The following is a 19,097-nucleotide window of genomic DNA, read 5'->3' on the forward strand; positions in this document are numbered from 1 at the left end:
AGCCCCTCACAGCACCTGCCTTCCCCTCATCTCCTCCTTACCTGGCTCTGGAACCCTTCACAGCCCCTGCCTTCCCCTCATCTCCTCCTTACCTGGCTCTGGAACCCCTCACAACCCCTGCCTTCCCCTCATCTCCTCCTTACCTGGCTCTGGAACCCTTCACAACCCCTGCCTTCCCCTCATCTCCTTACCTGGCTCTGGAACCCCTCACAGCCCCTGCCTTCCCCTCATCTCCTCCTTACCTGGCTCTGGAACCCCTCACAGCCCCTGCCTTCCCCTCATCTCGTTAAATCCCTGAACCAGTCCAGGTGGGGAAAGCAAGCCCCCTGCCCGTGGTGGGGCTGGAATGAGATCTCCCTGCCTCCGAGATCCCTTCCAGCCCACCCCATCCCTCGGGATCCACGGCCCGGGGAGGATCAAACCCCACCCGTGCTGCTGGAGCCCTCGCAGCCCCACAGGAACTCTGCCAAGGTGCAGGTGGCAAAGCCACTCAGGCGATGGCCTCCAGCTCTCACCCTGCCACGGCACGACCCCATGAACACGGAACCACAAGTTAATAACTGCACTGTCCAGTTTATGCAGGGGTAAAAGTGCTCTCCAACCCCGTCCCCGTGGAATTCATCATTTTACATCTGGAAACTTCAAACCTGTTAAGCGGCACAGGGCAGCCTGAGCCCACTCAAGTTCTACACTGAGCACAAGGAATTAAAAAAGAAATGTCAAAATAAATAGCACAGGCTCGGAAAAAGCACTTTCAGAAGCTATTTCCAGCAGACAAGAGCTGACCTTCCCCTCATAAATGCCACGGGGTATAAATAGAGGCAGCCTCTCATGCCATTTGTCATGGGGCCCTGCCTGCCTGCCCCGAGCCCACTGCAGCGACAGCACACTGTGCTCAGAGCAACAATTACCCTCACCTGGAGCCAAAACACCCATTCCTGATCCATCACACAGCAGAGGCAGAGCAGGGAGGAACCTCCCCAGCTCCCTCCTGACCAAACACCGGTCCTGCAAAGCTCCCTGTGCCATCCCAACCTTCCCTGGCTTTTGGAGATGCTGATCCTCCCCAGCTCCTGAGCGCTCACCAGTCACCCACCGCAGTCCCTGGGGGAGCCACCACCCTGGACACAACAACTTGATGGAATTGGAAGGCAGATTTCAGCTTTTCAGAAGACAGTGAGCAGACCATGAGTTATTGTGCATCTCCCTCTCTGCAATTACCCCTTTGGAGGGCAGCTCCGGGCAGCTCAGGGCCGCTTGTGTTCAACACTGGCACAAATAACTCCTCTCAGGAAAAACAATTCCCAAAAATGCAGCCACTGGGGCATACACAGTGTATTACACTGACGACTGAGCAGCAGAGCAGCAATCCTCAGGGATGCAGGGATGGAACTGGACATGATGTTGGTGTTTGTGTACTGTGTATTAAAGACAAAATTATCTCGAAGAGGGAAAAAATAAAGCCAAGAAAAGTCAGGTTTGAAGCAGACAAGGTGGCCATGCCAGCACCCCACATCATCCCAGGTGAAAGCAGCTCCTCTCCCACTAACAACAATCAAGAGACACATTTCACTTGCAGGCAAAACCTGGCTGCTGTAGTGTAGCTTGGTTTTATTTATGTCCACAAATATTTCAAAAAAATTACAAAATACTCAAATGGAGAGAACACAGAAGTCACGATTTCTGGGTTTCTACTCTGTTTACACTGTGTTATCCCATGGCAAACTACTCATATATACATTAAGCTTCAAGATATATATAAATGTAGCAGTCAGAATGTACACTCTGCTTTAACGGTGCAGTGAAACAAGCTCAACCATGACGACATAGAACAAGAGAGACGTTTCAAAAACACTAAAGCAAAATTTTAAACTTTCGGAACAGAGGAAAAATAAGAGAGATTTCTTGAAAGAAAATCAAAAGGTCTGGGCTGGTTTTTTTAACAGGGCATCGAACACCGAGATGGCTTCAGAAGCCACTGCAGGTAAAGTTGTAGTTAATCACTGGGCTAAAATAGAGGAATTTCACTGCTTATTCGCTGAATGATGTGAACAAAAAAGCTCCCATAAGTTATTAGAATGCTCTTCTGGGAAAAAAAAAAAATCCATGAACAGCTTTAGAACAGACTGCAACTTCAGCTGAAAACTAAGGAATACAGAGAGGACCACTGGAGGGAATTAGCTTTTCCTTTTTCTGAAGAAGTATGGCTAAAAAACAGCAAGGGAAGGGTTAGAAGAAATGGCTGAACTCTCCCAAACTCCCCAATTCCACATGGTAAAAAACAAAAGGAAGGGAGAGACTGAACTGAAATGTGCCTGATGAGACCTTTAAAGCAAACTGAGGCACTCTCTGCTGAGCAGGCCCATCCTCCTGGCTGCTCATCCGTGAGCAAAAATAATCCCTGTTCCACAAGGAAACCTTTTCATCCCACCACTGCCCACAGCCACGACAAGGACTTCACCTCCCTAGGCTCTGGACTGACCTCGTGGTTCCCCACCTCAGGAACAAAACCTGCCCCTCCCAACACCTTCACCCAGAGTTAAACACAGCAGGACTGGTGGAACACCTCAGCACTGAGCAATCTGCAGTGGGGCACAGCAAAAAGGGAAAATCAGCTGGAAAATCCCCCGCTCTCCCCTCTACTCTTGCCTTAGTGGGCCTGGAACATTTTTCACTGGTGAACGGTCTGGCAGCAGCTCTGGGCTGAGCAGCAGGAGGTGGACGAGCACTGTGCCTGCAGCTGATTAACTACAACTTTATCAGAGTGGCTCAGTACAGTCCTAGGACACAACCATCACACTGAACAGGCTACAACAGCAGAGAGAGCACTCGTGAGTGGAGAGAGAGAATGGGGGGAGTTGTGCACCAGCAGAAAAAAATGACCAGCAGGTTCAGATGTCCATCGGTCGCGTCACCCTCTGCTCCAGCAAAGAAAAACTGTGGCAAAACTGGGGAAAAAAACTTTAAAAATGTGCCTCGTAAGCAGAGCTGTCTCCTTTAATGCTCACTGTGTATTCCTCTCCTCTCCCCATCCTGGTGGGAAGCAGCCAACCCTGCAGGGACTGTGGGGTTGGGAGGCAGTGTCACTGTCCCAGAGCACTCAGTTCCTCAGGGACACAACACTGGGGGCACTTCAACAGTTTTTGCTTAAAAACCCAAACTCAAACAGTCAAAAACAGACTGGTCTTTGCAACACAGCTTAATGAAAACCAAGTTGCCAAGTCCACTTTCCTTAAGAACTTATCAAACAGGAGGCCAGGAAAAGCACGTCCTCCCCAAGTATGCACAGGCATACAAAATTCTGGCTGCATTAGTCTGAGCCATGGAACATCTTTAAAGAGAGATTTTTAGAACAGATTATTTCTCTGAACTTTCTGCCCAAAGTCTAAACCAATGGAGCTAGATTAAGTTTCAAAAGGTCAAGGGAAATTAAGTGTTTTATGGCCACACTGAAAATGAAGAGTTGAAGGTGGCATCAAAAGGGCAAGTGGGGTCCAAGGGACATCTGAGCTGCTGAGAAACCCAACTCAACACAATCAGCTGCAGAACAGAGAGATGGAATACGAACAAAAACCCCCAAACAACCAAACCAACCAAAAAACCAAGAACAGAAACAGTCATTTGCAACATTGTCCCTGCAAATCCCTTTAATGCTTATTGTTGATATCAAACCAAATGTCAAGCTTTTACCCATTTGAAATTATTGATACCCATCATTCCCTTTAATTAAAGGGATAATTATATATATATATTTTTATTAAAAAATCAACTCTGTATTCTGTCAATACCAGGTAGGAATTCACAATTTGTGATGTTACTGAAAATCAAGATAAACGTTTCTGGAGTTTTGTTTTGTTTCTCCCCTCTACCCAAAAAAAGTTATTTACAGACTTAAAAAGCCATGCTGCAGAACTGAGCTCTCTTTAAAATTATGAAGATTTCCTAAAATGTATTAAAATAAAAGTAGATTTTTTTTTTATTATAGCACTTGGATTCAGAGCTTGTTATGTCACCTACTTGCAATCCTTGTTTTTTTTTTAAATTACCTATAGATGCATTGAGTGTCCCTTCACGCACAGTGGCTTGTGTTGTGAACCTGATTCTAGCACCTACTGAAAACAAACTAGTAAGAAAAGGAAAAAAAAAAAAAAACCAAAAAAAACCAAGATTGCAGGAAGTTCTCTGAATATTCCACACAGTCCTGTATTTCCAATAGGCTTCTGAATACGTTTTCATGCAGGGAGACCCACACCAGTCTTGAGAAATCTTCTCTACAAATGAACACTATGCTGATAAGTCTCTACTTGTTGGGTGGTTGCTTCTGTTTTAAATATATAAAGAAATCTTTATAAGATATTCTTTTCCTTTTGTAGCTCTTCTTGTATGTAAAAATGTTCCACTCCTTCCCAAGGACTGGGGTTTCCATAGCCAGCGTTACAAATAAATAATTTATTACAACTGTTTGTCGCCTTCTTTTTTCAGTCGACTGCAAGAGAAAGAAAACTCATTTTAACACAGCAAAGGAGGTGTGAGACACAGGAGCCTGCTCTGCCCTCCTGCCACCCCTGCAGGGAGCGGGGGCTGCAGGCTGTGGGCTCTGTGACCACCCCGGGCACTGCCCTGGCACACGCACTGTCCCAGCCCAGGGTACCCCACACGTGGGCACGGTCACCAGTGCCAGCTCTGCAGATGGGACACGACTGGGGATTCTGCAATAGGAGAGACACTCAGCTACTCTCATGCTGTGCCAGAAATCTGGCCCTCACTTCCCATCTGCCCAAACCAGGTCTGAGCACAGCTAACTGCATCAGGGCTCAGCACGCAGCAAGAGAGGCGAAAATTCCGAGGAAAAAAGAAGGAATGTGGAGAAATACCATGGAATTCCCAGGTCCCCAAAAGCTCCGTTGCAGTCTCACCTGTAATAATCTTCCTGACTGGGTAGGTGCCCACCGTGCATGTGAGGGTGCCCGTGCAACCACTGCTGCTCCATTGCCAGTCTTTGCAGCTCTGCGGACTGGGCGTGCATGGCCTGCAGCTGGTGGGCTGCTGACATGGGAGGTGGAATGGCACCAGGCAGATCCCGAGGGTAGGGAGTACCTGGGGGACAGGCACCACTTTCACACTCTTGTTTGCTTCTTGTTCATCCCAACAAGCCCCCACGACCACCCGAAGTCACAGCTCGACTCCCCCCACTGAGAAATGCCAAACCCCGCAATAAAAAATGACACTGCAGATCAAAGGACCATAAAATGTTCTCACCAAAGACTGGATGTCGGAGCATTTCGTGCTCGTGAGGTGGCTGCCCTAGCAATGGGTTGGGGATGGTCCCAGGTGGGTAGGGAAAACGTGCCAGGTGGGGTCCAGCTGCTAAGGGATCCACCAGTGGATGAACAGGTCCTGCTGAGCCTGAGAAAGGAGGAGAGAGTGTCCATCAGCTGCCTGGGGACTGCAGAGGAACCGCCAGGGAAAGGACCACAAAGCCAGAACAGTTCCCTCAGCTGGTGCACAGCACAGACGTGGGGTCACTCTACCCTCTGTTCATCCCCAGTCTAAGCAGACACAGAGGTTGTAACAGCCTTGAGCACCGGTGGAGCCACCTGGAGCAAGAACCACCCAAGAGCCCCTCTGTGTTTGAACCTGGCAGAGCACAAAGCCAAATTACTTCTCCAACACACAGAGAGACTTGGCAGTGAATTGCCTTGGCTGTGTCTGCACCAGCCTCTCTCTGGACTCGGAGGGACAATGTACAAGCCATGGTTTTGTGCAGAACAAGTACCTGGGGAGCATCCAGACCTACCTGCACAGAGGTGCTCGGTGACTGACTCACCTGGCAACAGAATCCTTGTACAGACATGGGCCTGTGTCAAATTTCCTCTGCTGTCAGGGGGTTTGCAAACCTGCCTGCAACTGAGCCCATGTGTGATTTCTGCAGTGAGCCTCAGCAGCTTCAGCAATGCTGAGCATTGCCACCTCCTACCTGCAACCCCCAGCCCTCAAGACCCTCACAGCACCCTGCTGCTTTCCTTGCCGTACAGTCTGGCTCCTGCAACAGCACTCACATTGCCTCCAACTCCAAAGTGGGCATCCCAGCACATTTAATGGACACTGCTCCAGGGCAAAGAATTCTACATTTGCTTGCACAAACACTGCACTGGTAGCCAGACACCAGAACCCGCATTTTACTCCGACTTTCCCCTCCCCTCACTTGACAGCTGCAGCACCTGGTGCCTGGCTGGCCGTGTTCTCTCCAGGCTGTCACCAGAAAATGTGAGTATTTCTGCTGAGTGCCTCATTTCCAGACCTCTAGAGCAGTAACCACGTATCTTGCTCCAGAAACGGGCAAGGCAGAGATTCATTTCTGAGAGTGTTATTACAACTGTAAGGTGCTGCTCTAGGACAAGAGTACTTAAAACAACCAACCTACAACAAACCAGCAAACTTCTCACAGTGAGAGTCTGAAGGAAGATCGCTGTGCTGTTACCATGCTGCACCATTCCCACAAAAAGTAACTGCATTTCAGTTACCACGACCTTACACAGCACAGAACCACAACACGGACACGAAGACAGGGGTTTTGCTATTTGAGTGCCAGGGTCAGAGCGGGCCCGTTCCGAGCTGTTCCCTATGGAAGTGCCCAGCTCCCGGGGCTCACCTTGGTGTAGGGGGTCCTGCTGGTGTAGGTGTAGATGCGAGTGTATGTGTGAGTGCTGGTGGTGGTGGGGGGTGACGTTGAACATCTGCAGCCGCGCCAGGGGGTCGTTGGTGAGCGAGGCCATGCGCTCGGCGTGGATGCGCTCGGCCGCCAGCCTGTCCGGGTAGCTCATCTCCGGCCGCAGCTGCGGCCCCGCCAGCGCCAGTCTCTCCCTCTCCAGGGGGTTCAGCCCCGGGTGGAAGGAGGCGAAGGGGTGAGGCCCCGCCGTGGGTGGGATAGTCAGTGCCCCGTGCCTGGCGAAATGCTCCATGGGGTTGGTGGCCGGGTGCAGCGCGTCCAGCTCCGGGGGCTTCACCTCGAAGCCGGGCTTCATCCTCTCGCGCAGCTCCCGCTCGCGGATCTCGCGCTCGCGGATCTCGCGCTCGCGCAGCTCCCGCTCCCGGATGGTGGGGTCCACGTTGTAGAGGCCGGGCATGTGGTAGGCCAGCAGCGGGTCCGTGGGGTTGAGGGGCACGAAGAAGGGGTGGTTGCGGTTGGTCGGGGACATGACGTGGGGCCGCGCGTACTCGCTCAGCGTCCGTAGCGCCGGCGTGTCCGGCCCGATGTAGGGCGGCACGGCCGCGATGGTGGTCGGGGGGGGCTCGAAGGAAGGCCTCATGTGGGCTGGCCCGCTGAGCTGGGACTCGCCGAGACGGCCCTCGTGGGAGGAGCTGGACACCTTCTGCTGCACACAACGGGGAGACAATCTCAGGTCAACACGCTTGGCTTAGAGCACCTCAGCCGCACGCACACACCTCCCCTCCACCTCCAGCCCTTCCCCAGGGGACAGCACTCGTGTGCCCTGTGCACAGCAGTGCAAGGGACACAAAGGCATTCATTGTCTGCACAGTCCTCTCCTACTGCAAGGAAAATTGGCCTAGTTGTGTCCAGCTGCTCTGGCTTCCCACAGAACCAGACCAGGGGCAGAAATGCTCCATTTCCTTTAAGGAGAAGACAGTCCCAGGCAGGTCAGGAGGTGCTCAGAGCAGGCCGGATTTCAGTCCATACACGCAGCTCCATGCTCAGAGACCCCTGGATTAAAGTGCTCCTGGGGATCTGCATCCTGCAGGCATCACCCAGGTCAGACCCAGCCATCAATTCCCTTACCCAGCTCCGAGCCAGAACCGGACCTACCGCAGCTCTTTCTGCTTCTCGCTCCCGCTCACGCTCCCTCTCTCTTTCCTTCTCTTTTTCTTTTTCTCTTTCCCTCTCTTCCCTGGCTTTTTGCTCCGCTTCCCTTTTGGCCTTTTCGATGGCCTCTTCTCTCTTCTTGGCCAGTTTGGATCCTGCCAGAGGCATGAAGTACAGGTCTGCCCTGGAGCATGAATTGTAGCCACGGTCCAGGTGTTTATAGAACCTGAAAGGAATGCGAGAGAGAAGAGCTCAGCCCTGGGAAAGGTGCAAGAGTGTGAGATTTGAGAGCTGTATGTCCAAACTAAAAAATATCATTCTACACTTTGACCAAACACTACCAGCTTCCCAGAAAGCCTGGAGAAAATTAACTGTACCATAGTGGTCCACGGACAGTGGAGTATAGAAACAGGGAAAGCAGAGCACTGATGAAAGCTCCATACCTGGCTGACTGACTGGCGTGACTCGGGATGTCCACCACCGTGGGCTCTGGGGATGGACTCCGCGGTGGAGGTGGAGGGCTCTCCGGCTCCTCAGCTTCATCGGGGACCTCCTCCTTGATCTGGATGGGTGGCAGCGTGCAGGCTGTCACCACGGGCACTGTCCCACTAGAAGCTGCTGACGTGGAGATGGGGGTCTGGAGAGGGATGCCAGGCACGGTGGGTGGCGTGGAAGTGGAGGGGCACGAAGGAGGCGTGATGGAAGGGGGGCCCCCGGGCACAAAGGGGTGCTGAGAGAAGGGGGGCTGGGAGGAAACCTGATGGAGTCCAGACGGGGGGTGGCTGGCAGGAGGGGGAAGGCTCTGGCTCTGGGTCAGAACGGGAGGCTGGGCTTGTGAGGACTGCAGCGGTTGGCTCTGAGGCATCAGCTGCAGGGGAGGAGGGTGCGCGGATGGAGGGTGGTGAGTCGAGAGCGAGCTCAGAGGCTTCAGAGCGGGCGGCGGAGGCAAGTTGGAGTTCATGGAGAACGGAGACGGCCCGGAGAGATGGGGAGGGTGCTTGTGGGCCGGAGCGGTGGGGAGCTGCGGGATGGGGGTGGTAGGGGGAGGCTTGATGTGGGGCATGGCCATGGGGGCGGGGGGCAGCGGCTGCTCGCGAGGAGGCTGCGCCTGCTGCAGCGAGCTCGCGCCGGGCAGGACGGGCGGCGTCACCTGCAGGCCCGAGTGCGAGTGGGACGGGGCTTGCGTCTGGAGGGGCACCTGAGACTGAGCTGGCTGAGCGGGCAGGGAGAAGGGCTGGGCAGGCCCGGCGTGGGGCAGCAGCGGCTGGGCCTGCAGGCCGTGAGGGGCGGGCTGGGCCTGGCCGTGCAGCGGGGGCTGCGCCGCGGCCGGCGCGGGCTGGCTCTGGGACACGCTCAGGGGCTGCAGGGGAGGGTGCGGCGACGGCAGCCTCTGCGGGTGCAGCGCGGGGCCCTGCTGGATGTGCGAGAGGGGAGCGGGGGGCGCGGGGGGCTGGGGCTGGCCCGGGGGCTGCGACGACGCCGGCGGCGACACCTGCGCGGGGGCCGGGGCGGCGCCGGCGGCGGGCGGCGGCGCCGGCAGCGGGGCTGGCACCGGCGGGGTGGGAGCAGCAGCCTGGGCAGAGCTGCTCGGGGCCTGCAGCACCTGGGGCTGCGCCTGCAGCACTTGCTGCTGAGCCGAGGAATCCGAGTCGCTCTCGTTGTCCTGGGGGCTGGGGATGCTGGGCGACGTGCTGCGGTTGTCCTGGTCGATGTCCTTGGGGTCGCTGCTCCCCTCGTCGTTGACGCTGCGGCTGTCGGAGCTCTCGCCTTCGCCCTCTCCCTCCGAGGGGGAGTTGGGCCTGCTGATCTCCTGTGGGGAGAGGCATCGGTGACCACTGTGCCCAGGAAAAGCACAGCAGGACGTTCCCGGTGTGCCACAGGATGGGGTCTACCACACGTGCTGTGCACACACAGGTGCAGGTGCCCTGTGAACCTCACAGGGCCTAAACCAGCACAGAACGCAAATACCCAAGGGAAGTGCAAAGACAGCAGAACCAGGATCCTCCCACAGCGCCCAGGGGCAATAGGAACAAACTGAAACACACGAGGGGTCCTGCTGAGCATAGCAAAACACTTCTTCACTATGAGGGTGAGCAGCAATGGAAAAGATTTGTCTTGTGACAACTCCAGTGGTGGTGGTCTTCTAACTTGTCAGAGAAGAGAAAACCCCAAATTTAAATTTAAAAAAAATGGAGGAAAGGAGCGAAGAACAATCCAGTGTACTCCTATATGGTTGATACTAATATTAAAACGAAGAAACAAAATTAATATTAAAACAAAGAAAAAACCCAACCTCTGGACTTACCCCATATCGCTGCACTGTTTTCAGCAGAAGGAACACATTATAACATTGGTCGCTTTCCAGCCACAGATTTAAGTTACAATTTGCTGTGGCTTAAATTGATTTAATGTTTTTGGTTTGTTACCAAATTTGCACCCCCTCCCCACCTCAAACTATTCTCCTAAGAGGAAATACTCCTCTGTGGGACTCACTTGAGTTTTGGATTTTTTGGCATTGGACCTGTCGGGTTCTTCCGTGTCAGATGCTGCCTTTTCCCGCTGCCTCTTGGAGTTCTTGAGAGGAGAAGATACCTCTTCCTTTATCTTCTGCCACAAAGGAAACAGAACACAACAGTTACCAGTGGTGCAAATGCAAAGGTAAGTTGAGTGTAGGCCAGTGCCACCCTATTTAACCCAAATTAAGGAGCAGCAGAACTCAGGAGTTGACACAGTCAGCATTTAAGAGCAATCCAATACACACCCAACTAGCAGGAAAAAGGCAAAGTGCATAAAGCATTCCTCATGTGAAGAGATATTTTAAACAGAGCTGGGCAGGACCAAGTCCATCAGGAGCCCACAGCAGATCAACTGGCCCAGGTTACCCTTCCAACAGAGACCAACACCAGTCATTAACTGGTGCAAGACAGAGCCAGAATTTCTGCAGGAGACAGGATAAGCCTCCTTCTGCTACATGAAAGTCTTCCTCTACTCTTGATATTTTGAGGGGAATATTTTTAGATCCCTTCAAATACAGGGCCAACAGTGAATAGCTATTCTGAGATTACTACCTTCTCCCATGGCCTGGAAAAGCTCTGGGCATCACATAATTACCTAACTTCAGATTTTGCCAAGTTTTCAGTTTTAAAATGTGAAAACTTGCTCCATGCTCATTTTGGCTTTTTTTTTTTTTTGTAATATTTATTTTTAACTTGCTACTTCTCAATTCACAATGCTTAATAGTAAGCCTTCAGCTTCATGTGGTTTTGTTTCTTTGGAACTCTCTTGGAAAGGCACTTAATTCATTTGAACAGACTCAACTGTCAGCTTGCTCTGAACAATCAAGCAAATACACCTCCAGAAAAACAGTGAGAGAACCAGACTCAATTACTAAATGTTCATACTCCTTTGTAAACAAAGATTAAGTACTGCTTACAAAAAATCCCCAAAACTGTCTACTTGTCTTAAATTCAGCATTCTGATCTGCATTACTCCCCTGAGCTTAATGCTTGCATTTGCATCTGAAGAGGAGGGATTAGTTTATTGTGAGAGGTTATGTGGGGCTACTGGAGAGGCTGGATCACCCCCATCCCTCTCTGGCCAGGCACGAAGCAGCTCAAGGCTGCCGCACTCCACCTGTGCCTTATCCATACCCACAGGGATTTTCGGGTCACCGAGAGGTTCCCCGGCCTGCTGTGATCTGCACCTCCTGCACCTGCCCGAGAGGCGTGCAGGAGAGCCCGGGGGGAAAGGTTACCTTGGTGGATTTCTTCACCGACTCGGCCTTGCTGTCGTTGCTGGAGGTGCTGGCGGCGCTGGGCGAGTTGCGGCCGCTGGAGCGCACGTCCTCGGCGATGGGGGAGGCCCGGCCATCGGGGCTGGCTGCCTGCTTCTTCCTGCCACTGCGTAGGGTCGACATCTGGGGAGAACACAGCCAGCTCAGCACTGCCCGGCCCCTCAGGGTGCTCTGCCTCGGCAGGGGCACGGGGAACACGCCCCTGGCAGAGCCTGGCACCAAAAACCTACAGCGTTTCGCCTGGTTACACTTCTTCCTTCTAAGCCCAGCTGCACTCAAATGGAAAAGGAGGCCAATCCTTAATCTGTCTACTCACAAGCATTAAGTGTTGATTATTTAATCAGCAGTGCTGTTAGAAATGGCATTTAGGAAATGTTCCAATACACAGCACACACAAGGGTGCCTGAGGCAGGAGAGGACCCCCATGTTCCATTAAAAATACTCCATCTGTTGGCAGCCAAGGCCAAGGTGTAAACCCCTGGTTCCAGCGTGCTCCTGCTATGCAGTAAGGGATCAGTAGAGTACATTTCAATAATTAATGCCGTTTCCCTGCCATTTTGGCAGTTTTTTGGAGGACTGACTACAAAAAAAACAATGGAGCCAACACTCCCCAAAGTGGAGCCTCACGAGGTATTTAGAATCAATGGTCACATCATCCTGTTCAGAAAGATAGGGGAGGGCAAGGAAAGAAATCTATCTGCTGCTTTCTGCCAGCTAAACCCAGCTCCAAGATAAATCACCCAGAGCTGCTGTCAGAGCCCTCACAAGTGCCAGGCTCCTGGTGCCCCACCCGAGTCACAACTCAGAGCACCCCAACCACAGAGGCAAAGCAGAGCTCTCTGTAGGGAAGAGGCTGTAACTCCAGTAACACGAGCACACCACATGAACAGCATCTAATTTTCATTAACTCCTCCCAAGGGCGCACCTCTGACAGGATGCAGCTGGAAGGAGGACAGGTACTAGCACAGGCTCTGTAATGCACTGTCCATGCCCCCTTAATGGTGACAGCCCACTGCCAGTCATTACAGACAAACAACACAGCTTGCAGGGACATTCCACCTCCTTTTTCCACAGAAAGCCTCAGCCTGAGCAAAGCTCCCCCTGGCACACACATGCAGCAGGAGCAGGCACAGCCCTGAGCCAGCCAGTTCAGGGCTCTGGCTCCTTTTGCCCCCTGCACTCAAGGGGGTGGAACCCACCGAGCCTCGACTGCGCCGTGTCCTCATGCTATGCTTCCCACTGAGGCCATCATCTTCCTCTTTCACGGGCTTGAACATAAAGGGTGGGGGGTCCACGGGCTTCTCGATGGGCGGCAGCTCCCCGTACTTCTTGAAGTGAATCCGACAGTCCGTGCACAGCAGGATGTTCTCTCGGCCCCCGTGGTGCCAGTCCTTGGAGGCTAGGGGCAGGGAAAGCAACAGCTCAGCAACTCACAGAGCACCCCAGCCCCAGCACAAACACGGGGAATTGGTAAAAAAAGGTACAGCTACAAAAGCAGCTGCTTTTCTATGGGTAACAGAGATGGAGAAGCTTCTGGAAAAGTTTGCCCTGTCCCCGTGCACATCCTCAATATTCAATTTTTACAAACTATGGTTGTTTGCTTAAGAAACTACAGATTTGAGGCACAAAAAGAAACCTCATCTGCTCTACCTGGGACCTAACAGGCAGCTGTTATTCTTCAAAGCTGTGGTTTCTGCAAGAGAAGTGAGTTCTGAACCTCTTATTTCCTTCCCCATTCTGGGGCTTCCACTTTCAGCTGCAAATGCCCCAACATCAGGCAACCTTTGGGAACGGGGCAGATGCACAGGAGATTTGGTGCAGCATCAGGAAGTTCTGTGTGTGACAGTCACAGCCCAACACTGATTCATTATGTCACAAATTGATTACATAGATTATGGATTATGCAGATTTATTCCTGTCTAAACGTCTACCTCAGGCTTCTCCTTTGTCACTGCAGTATTAATTTGCAATGGCAAAGCCTGATTAACTCTGTTAGGAACGCTGCATATTTTAGCTGATTCACCCCCACACTGCTGTGAACAGCTGTACCAGCTCAGGAGCAGCTCCTGCTGGCTGAACCCACCCCCCAGCAGCAGCAGAGGGGAGCAGCCAGCAGGGACTGGGACATACTGGTGGTGAAGCAGTGGCGGCAGGCGTAGCCCTTCAGCTCCTGCTCGCTGTCCTCGCTGTCAAAGTCATCTTCACTGGCCGAGCTCAGGTCCACTGAGGGTGGGAGAAAGAGGAAAATGGGAAATAAAGACTCAGCAGGATTTTCTATTTCCTCCTACTTGGCTAAAATAAGCATTAAGTAAAATAGATCGTGACTCCCCACGCCCACCCTGCCTTGCACGGCCATTATTTCTGACTTTTCAAACTGAGCAAACTCAGAGCTCATCACGCTGCAGGTTAAAGGAGGATTCCAGGAATGTGCCAAGGGATACAACTCCTGGAACCTCTGATTCAGCACCTGGTACATTTCCAGGTAAGCTGTCATTCAAATACCATCCATGGTGAGTTCAAGAGGCTGTGTTCCAAACCCTCTAGAATCTGGTCAAATTTAAAATCAAGTATTCTACATTTAAGACCTACAAGATTCCATGAGCAGGTCCTGTAGTGGCTTTTCTGGTTTTTATTTTGTTACCCAGCAGCAGAGGTGTTTGTGGGTGGAGGAATCAGTGCTTACATACAATGGACCTGTTTGAAAAACATGTTGAGATTCTTTTGGACGAGAGGCACTAAGGGACAACTAACACCAGCTTTCCTGTCCTTACTGCAGGACTCAAAGTTTTAACCTGTGCCACACTCACACTGCAAAAATGTCATGTTTTGAAGAAGAAGAGGATATGCAGAGGGTCCCCTTCCTTTGTGGCAAATTAGCTGATTACACATCTATGAGCTCAAAAGCAGCATCTAAACCGCTGAAAATATGCAGGCATCACAAAAGCTGTATCTTACCTCAGGAGTAAATATTTCCCTTTTGAGAGCACTGCATTTTTCTAGTCCCACCACTATAAATTCACAACATAACAGGGCTATAATTTGGCACAAGCAGGAAGCCCTCAGGCTTCTTCTGTTCAAATCTTTAATTAGAAGAGAAGTCCTTGATGCAGGAACACTGCTTTTCTAAAGGCTCCAAGAGGATGTTTTGTACATGCAGGTTACAGTTTACGGATTAAAGCTTACAGATTCTCCAGCACTTGCCATCAGCATTTGTCAGCAACTCATTACCCTTCAAATTAACACAGGGTTACATTTAATAGCTACCACTGCCCTGATTCCTACATTAATACTTGCAGGTGTTCAAACCCTGACTGCAGAGCTGACCCCAGGCACTTGCTTTCTTTTGCTAAATGAATTTTTATTCTCATCCTGCAGTCAGATCCATAAGGATGGGTCCTCCCAGCCACAAGCTCTCATACGCTGAGTATCTCGGATTGAGCTGTGGAGTCCGGATCCTCACTCCTTGTGCACACAGAGACCAGCAGTAAATCCTACCAGTTCAGCAGGGAAAAGCTCCCAGCCCTTTCCTGCTCCTTCCCTTCTGTCCTGGCCAAAATTCTGTGGCCTGCCTGCTCAGCACACCCTCCACCTGCCCACGTTCATTTTTACATCTGCCAATCTGCCTTCCACAGCCCCTTTTCTCTATGAGCCACGTGAGTTTAGAAAGACTAACCCTCCCAGGCTAAGAAACCCTTCCCATACGGACAAAGGTTTCTATCCCTGCAGGGACCCTGTGCAATGCAGCAGGCACTGCTCTGGGGAACTGCTCTTGGGTTAGACACTTCTGCCCCAGACAAGGCCAGTGCTCCCCCAAGACCCCCTAACACAGAGCTGGCTGCAGCACAGTCTGAGCTCCAGCAGAGGGTAGGGGTCACCCAGAAGGATGGAAGGCACTTCCTTCCAAAGGCAGGGAGCACTTCCTTCCTTCTTTCTGTGCTTTCCAATTCCCATTACCGTAATAAGCCTGGAGAAAATACAACACCACACCAAGAAAAAGAGTAGGGAAATCCAATCCCAGGGCAGCATTTCCATCCTTACGGGATGCTTTTATGTTAAGGACTGCACAAATCACTGGGTGATCAAAGCCACCTTCCACATTCCAGCAGAAAGGTGCAGCAACAGAGAGGGCGACTGCCCCAACTCCATTTCCCTGCTGTCCCCTGGGAGGTGCGGCACCGTTCTGCGGCTGCTGCTCCCTGCCCGTGGCCAGAGCCAAGTGCCCAGCCCTGCCTGCACTCACAGAACTCGCTGGAGGGGGGTCTGGAGGGGGTGTTGACCGGCGTGGAGGCCGTGCGGGTTTTGATCCTGCGGAACACGGCCTGGCGCCGGTGCCGCCGGTGCGCGCGCGAGCTCGCCGCCTCGGGCGTCTTCTTCCAGTAGTAATAGAAGGTGATCAGCTCCCCCTGCAAGCACAGAACACACAACACGGGGCTTAGAGGGACGTGCAAACCTGACCTGTCAGCTTCCTGCCTCCCCTGCCTCGCTGTGTGCACACGGGGATTTTTCCAGGAAGGATCATGACGTAATTCAGCCAGAAAAAAAAAAAAAAGAACTATTCAGGTAATACACACAAAAAAACCCTCATTATTTTTGCTTGCTTTTGCAGAGGAGGAAAATAAGTAAACAAATGCTTTCTCACTCGTCCCCTAGGAAAGGAAAGAGGCTGGGAAGCCCCAGGAGCCAGTCTCCAGCTGGATGCTGCTGGTGGGCAGTGCTTCAGAAGAGGGTGCCCTTGTGTCACTGTCAGCATCCCCTGCCACCTCTGCTCCTCAGCCCTGCCGAGCTCTGACAACCACCCCAAACCTGCCACAGCTCCTGCTGTCCACAGAGAGAACAAGGCTCAGCCCAAGGAGACTCTGCCGTTTTGTCAACCTCCATTCCAAGACGGCTATTGTTCAATATCCCCGTGTAAGGAGCTGAAAGTTTGAGTTCAAACATGTTCAACAACAAGGCTATAACCGTAACACAACCCTACCACACTAAATCGTGTTTTAATTTGAATATATATACCCACATCTAAATTAATTAAGCAGTTAAAAGAGCACACCTAGAGAAATGAGTGATAATTTCACAGCATAATGAATCTGGCTTACATTCAGGAAGTGCAGCAGCTGCCATTCAAACCTGCGGATGCAACACTGAACCAAAGAACAGCATGTGGTTTTAATCTCTTTTCTCTTACTTTGAAACCCCATCATTTCCTGGCGACTTGTCTGCCTCTAAGGTAAAAGGTGTTGTTGCTTTCAAGTTGCAAGAGAAAAATGGAGAAGTTCTAACTAGCCCCTTGAAAAAAAATCAACATCAGAACAAACATACCTGAATTGCCCACAAAAAGGGTTTCTTTGAACTGTGTTTTATGTGATCAAATAACCTCAGCCTGCTGCCTCCGTGGGGAAATCCTGCAGCCCCTGCTCCGGGCAGAGCAGGAGTTAACTCCAATAACGACCCTGCCTGAATCCAAACCCTCCACAGGGCCCCAAACAAGCAATTACAGCCACAAGCAATACCTGCACCACTGAAACACTCCGAAGACAAAGGGAGGATGTTGTTCTAGACATTAACTGCTAACATTTAAGACACTTAAGAATTTTACCAGTGCCTAATTTAAAAATAGAAACCCCAGAAGAAAGAACACGACCACATTCTGGCAACAGGCAGAACAGATCATTTTTAATCTGTGCTGCCACAGACTGGGATGATGCTACTGATCCCCACCACGGAGCTGAACTATGTTTGTGTATTATACATTAAAAAAACATATTCAGAGTGATGGCTGGTGAGGAGGAGCAAGAGGGCAGAACGTTACCTACAATTCTTGATTCTGAAGGACAAAAGCCCTACTAAAAATGTTAAAAATGTGTTTCCTGCAGGGGATCTGAAGCTGCCTGGTGATGAGCATGCAAGCCATGGCAGAACAGGAGTTCTGAGCCCAGCACCCTGCTCCGCTCCTGCCTGTTCCCTGCACGTGTTTGCTTTAGAAATACCATTTCCCTGAGCCCACTGAGCGGGCTCAAAGTCCACCCAGGCCAGCTGTTTGTCCACTTGGGGATATGCCTGTGCCAGGAGCCAGGCTGGGCTCTGCAGGGAGGCTTTTGCAATGCTCTGCACAGGCAGAAAGTCTCTTGCAAATGAAACCAGTCGGTTTTTACCTATAAATTCATTTGTATCAAATCTGAGGTGTCAGCACCAAGGAGCAGGTCAGTAAATCCCATCTCTTTATGTCAGTGAATTAATGTGTCCTCTGACACATGGCAACAGCAGAGTAGGAACCAATCTGTTCTCCTCCCATCATAAAATAGGGAATGGGAACTTATTAGAGCTCCATTTACACATTGCAAAGCCATCGGGTCCCAAGGGAAGTTTAAGAACTTATACATGCAGATCATAAACCAAACTTTAAAAAGAAACGGTGGATGTTTATAGAAAATGCCAACCTCACGGCCATAATGCTTGTTCCCCCTGAGACTCACTCAGAAGTGCAGTCACAACTGCACACAGATAAAGATGAAGTCAAAGTCTATTTATTCAACAACCAGTTTTACCCCAGCTACAATGGACAGAGTGAAGGACTGGAGAATGTTCTGTACTTGCAGCTCATGGCCAGACTGCACAAGTGCAGCACTCCGTAAGGGGCTCTGGGAGAAAGAGAAGTCAGAGGGGGAGCACACACAGAATGAAACACTACACAGGTACCCACTGAAAGAATTCCACGCGAGATCCCCTGGGCCACCTGGCTCCCCAGGATGCCACTGTCTGCCCGAGGGACTGACTGCTGGATGGGCTCAGCCTGGCAGCATCACACCCACCATCCCGGGGGCTGCATGGGTGGCACAGGCTGGAGCATAAAGGACTGAGTCAGGCAAGCTTTGGTTCCCCAAACAGGGAGCAAAACCAGCTTCCAGCCTCACTGCAAGGAAGTCAAATGAGCTTTAATCAAACATGCACAGTGCGTGCTGCTCAAAGCCAGGGCACATAAATTCAGGAACAAAAGCTGCTGCAGAAATCAATAGCCTCCTGAAACATTAACACAGGCCAGCATCGATCAAAGGCCCTGGGACAAAAGGCTGCCTTGCAAATTAGCTGCTGGTTTTGCTTGCAAGCAAACAGAGAGGCATGAACACTGACATGAATGGCCTGTAATGATCATTTTGTTCCCGGTGATCTCACCTCACCTCACCACAAGGTCTCGCAGTCAGCACATCCCACATCCCTGAGCTGTGCCAGCCTGGGGAGGGCTGGGCCAGCTGCTCCAAAGCTCTTTTTGTGGGTCCCAGACCATCAGCAGGGCCAGCCTGCCCTGCCAGCCTGCAAACACACTGTCCTTGTCCTCTGGCTGCTCTGTGCAGGCTGGCTATTGCTGCAACACACAGGAAAGCCAAGGTAAAGCAGCCTGAGCCATCCCTCTGTCAGCACCGGACTGGCCCAGCCTGGGGGGGAGTGACTCCCCTCTAACGAGATACAATTTATTCCTTAATTAGGAAG

The 19,097-nt window shown here is 51.6% G+C and overlaps 1 protein-coding gene across 6 annotated transcripts in view; it reads right to left on the minus strand.

The window, feature by feature from the left end:
- Positions 1 to 1,594: 1,594 nt before the first annotated feature.
- Positions 1,595 to 19,097, minus strand: part of RERE (arginine-glutamic acid dipeptide repeats) — a 174,643-nt gene continuing 157,140 nt past the window's right edge. For 4 of the 6 annotated variants that reach the window (XM_068171471.1, XM_068171472.1, XM_068171474.1 and 1 more), the window contains exons 12-22: positions 15,856 to 16,018; positions 13,746 to 13,838; positions 12,815 to 13,014; positions 11,577 to 11,738; positions 10,316 to 10,429; positions 8,266 to 9,632; positions 7,826 to 8,048; positions 6,653 to 7,376; positions 5,260 to 5,406; positions 4,917 to 5,097; positions 1,595 to 4,486 (exon numbers count right to left, since the gene is read on the minus strand). In XM_068171471.1, coding sequence (XP_068027572.1) covers positions 4,453 to 4,486; positions 4,917 to 5,097; positions 5,260 to 5,406; positions 6,653 to 7,376; positions 7,826 to 8,048; positions 8,266 to 9,632; positions 10,316 to 10,429; positions 11,577 to 11,738; positions 12,815 to 13,014; positions 13,746 to 13,838; positions 15,856 to 16,018 — 3,408 coding nt within the window. In that variant the 3' untranslated portion in view covers positions 1,595 to 4,452. The remainder of the gene's footprint in view (positions 4,487 to 4,916; positions 5,098 to 5,259; positions 5,407 to 6,652; positions 7,377 to 7,825; positions 8,049 to 8,265; positions 9,633 to 10,315; positions 10,430 to 11,576; positions 11,739 to 12,814; positions 13,015 to 13,745; positions 13,839 to 15,855; positions 16,019 to 19,097) is intronic. The other 2 variants (XM_068171477.1, XM_068171476.1) reach the window with 2 other exon arrangements.

The sequence above is a fragment of the Anomalospiza imberbis genome, chromosome 23 (genome assembly GCF_031753505.1).
Source record: "Anomalospiza imberbis isolate Cuckoo-Finch-1a 21T00152 chromosome 23, ASM3175350v1, whole genome shotgun sequence".
In the NCBI taxonomy this organism is placed as follows: Eukaryota; Metazoa; Chordata; class Aves; order Passeriformes; family Viduidae; genus Anomalospiza; species Anomalospiza imberbis.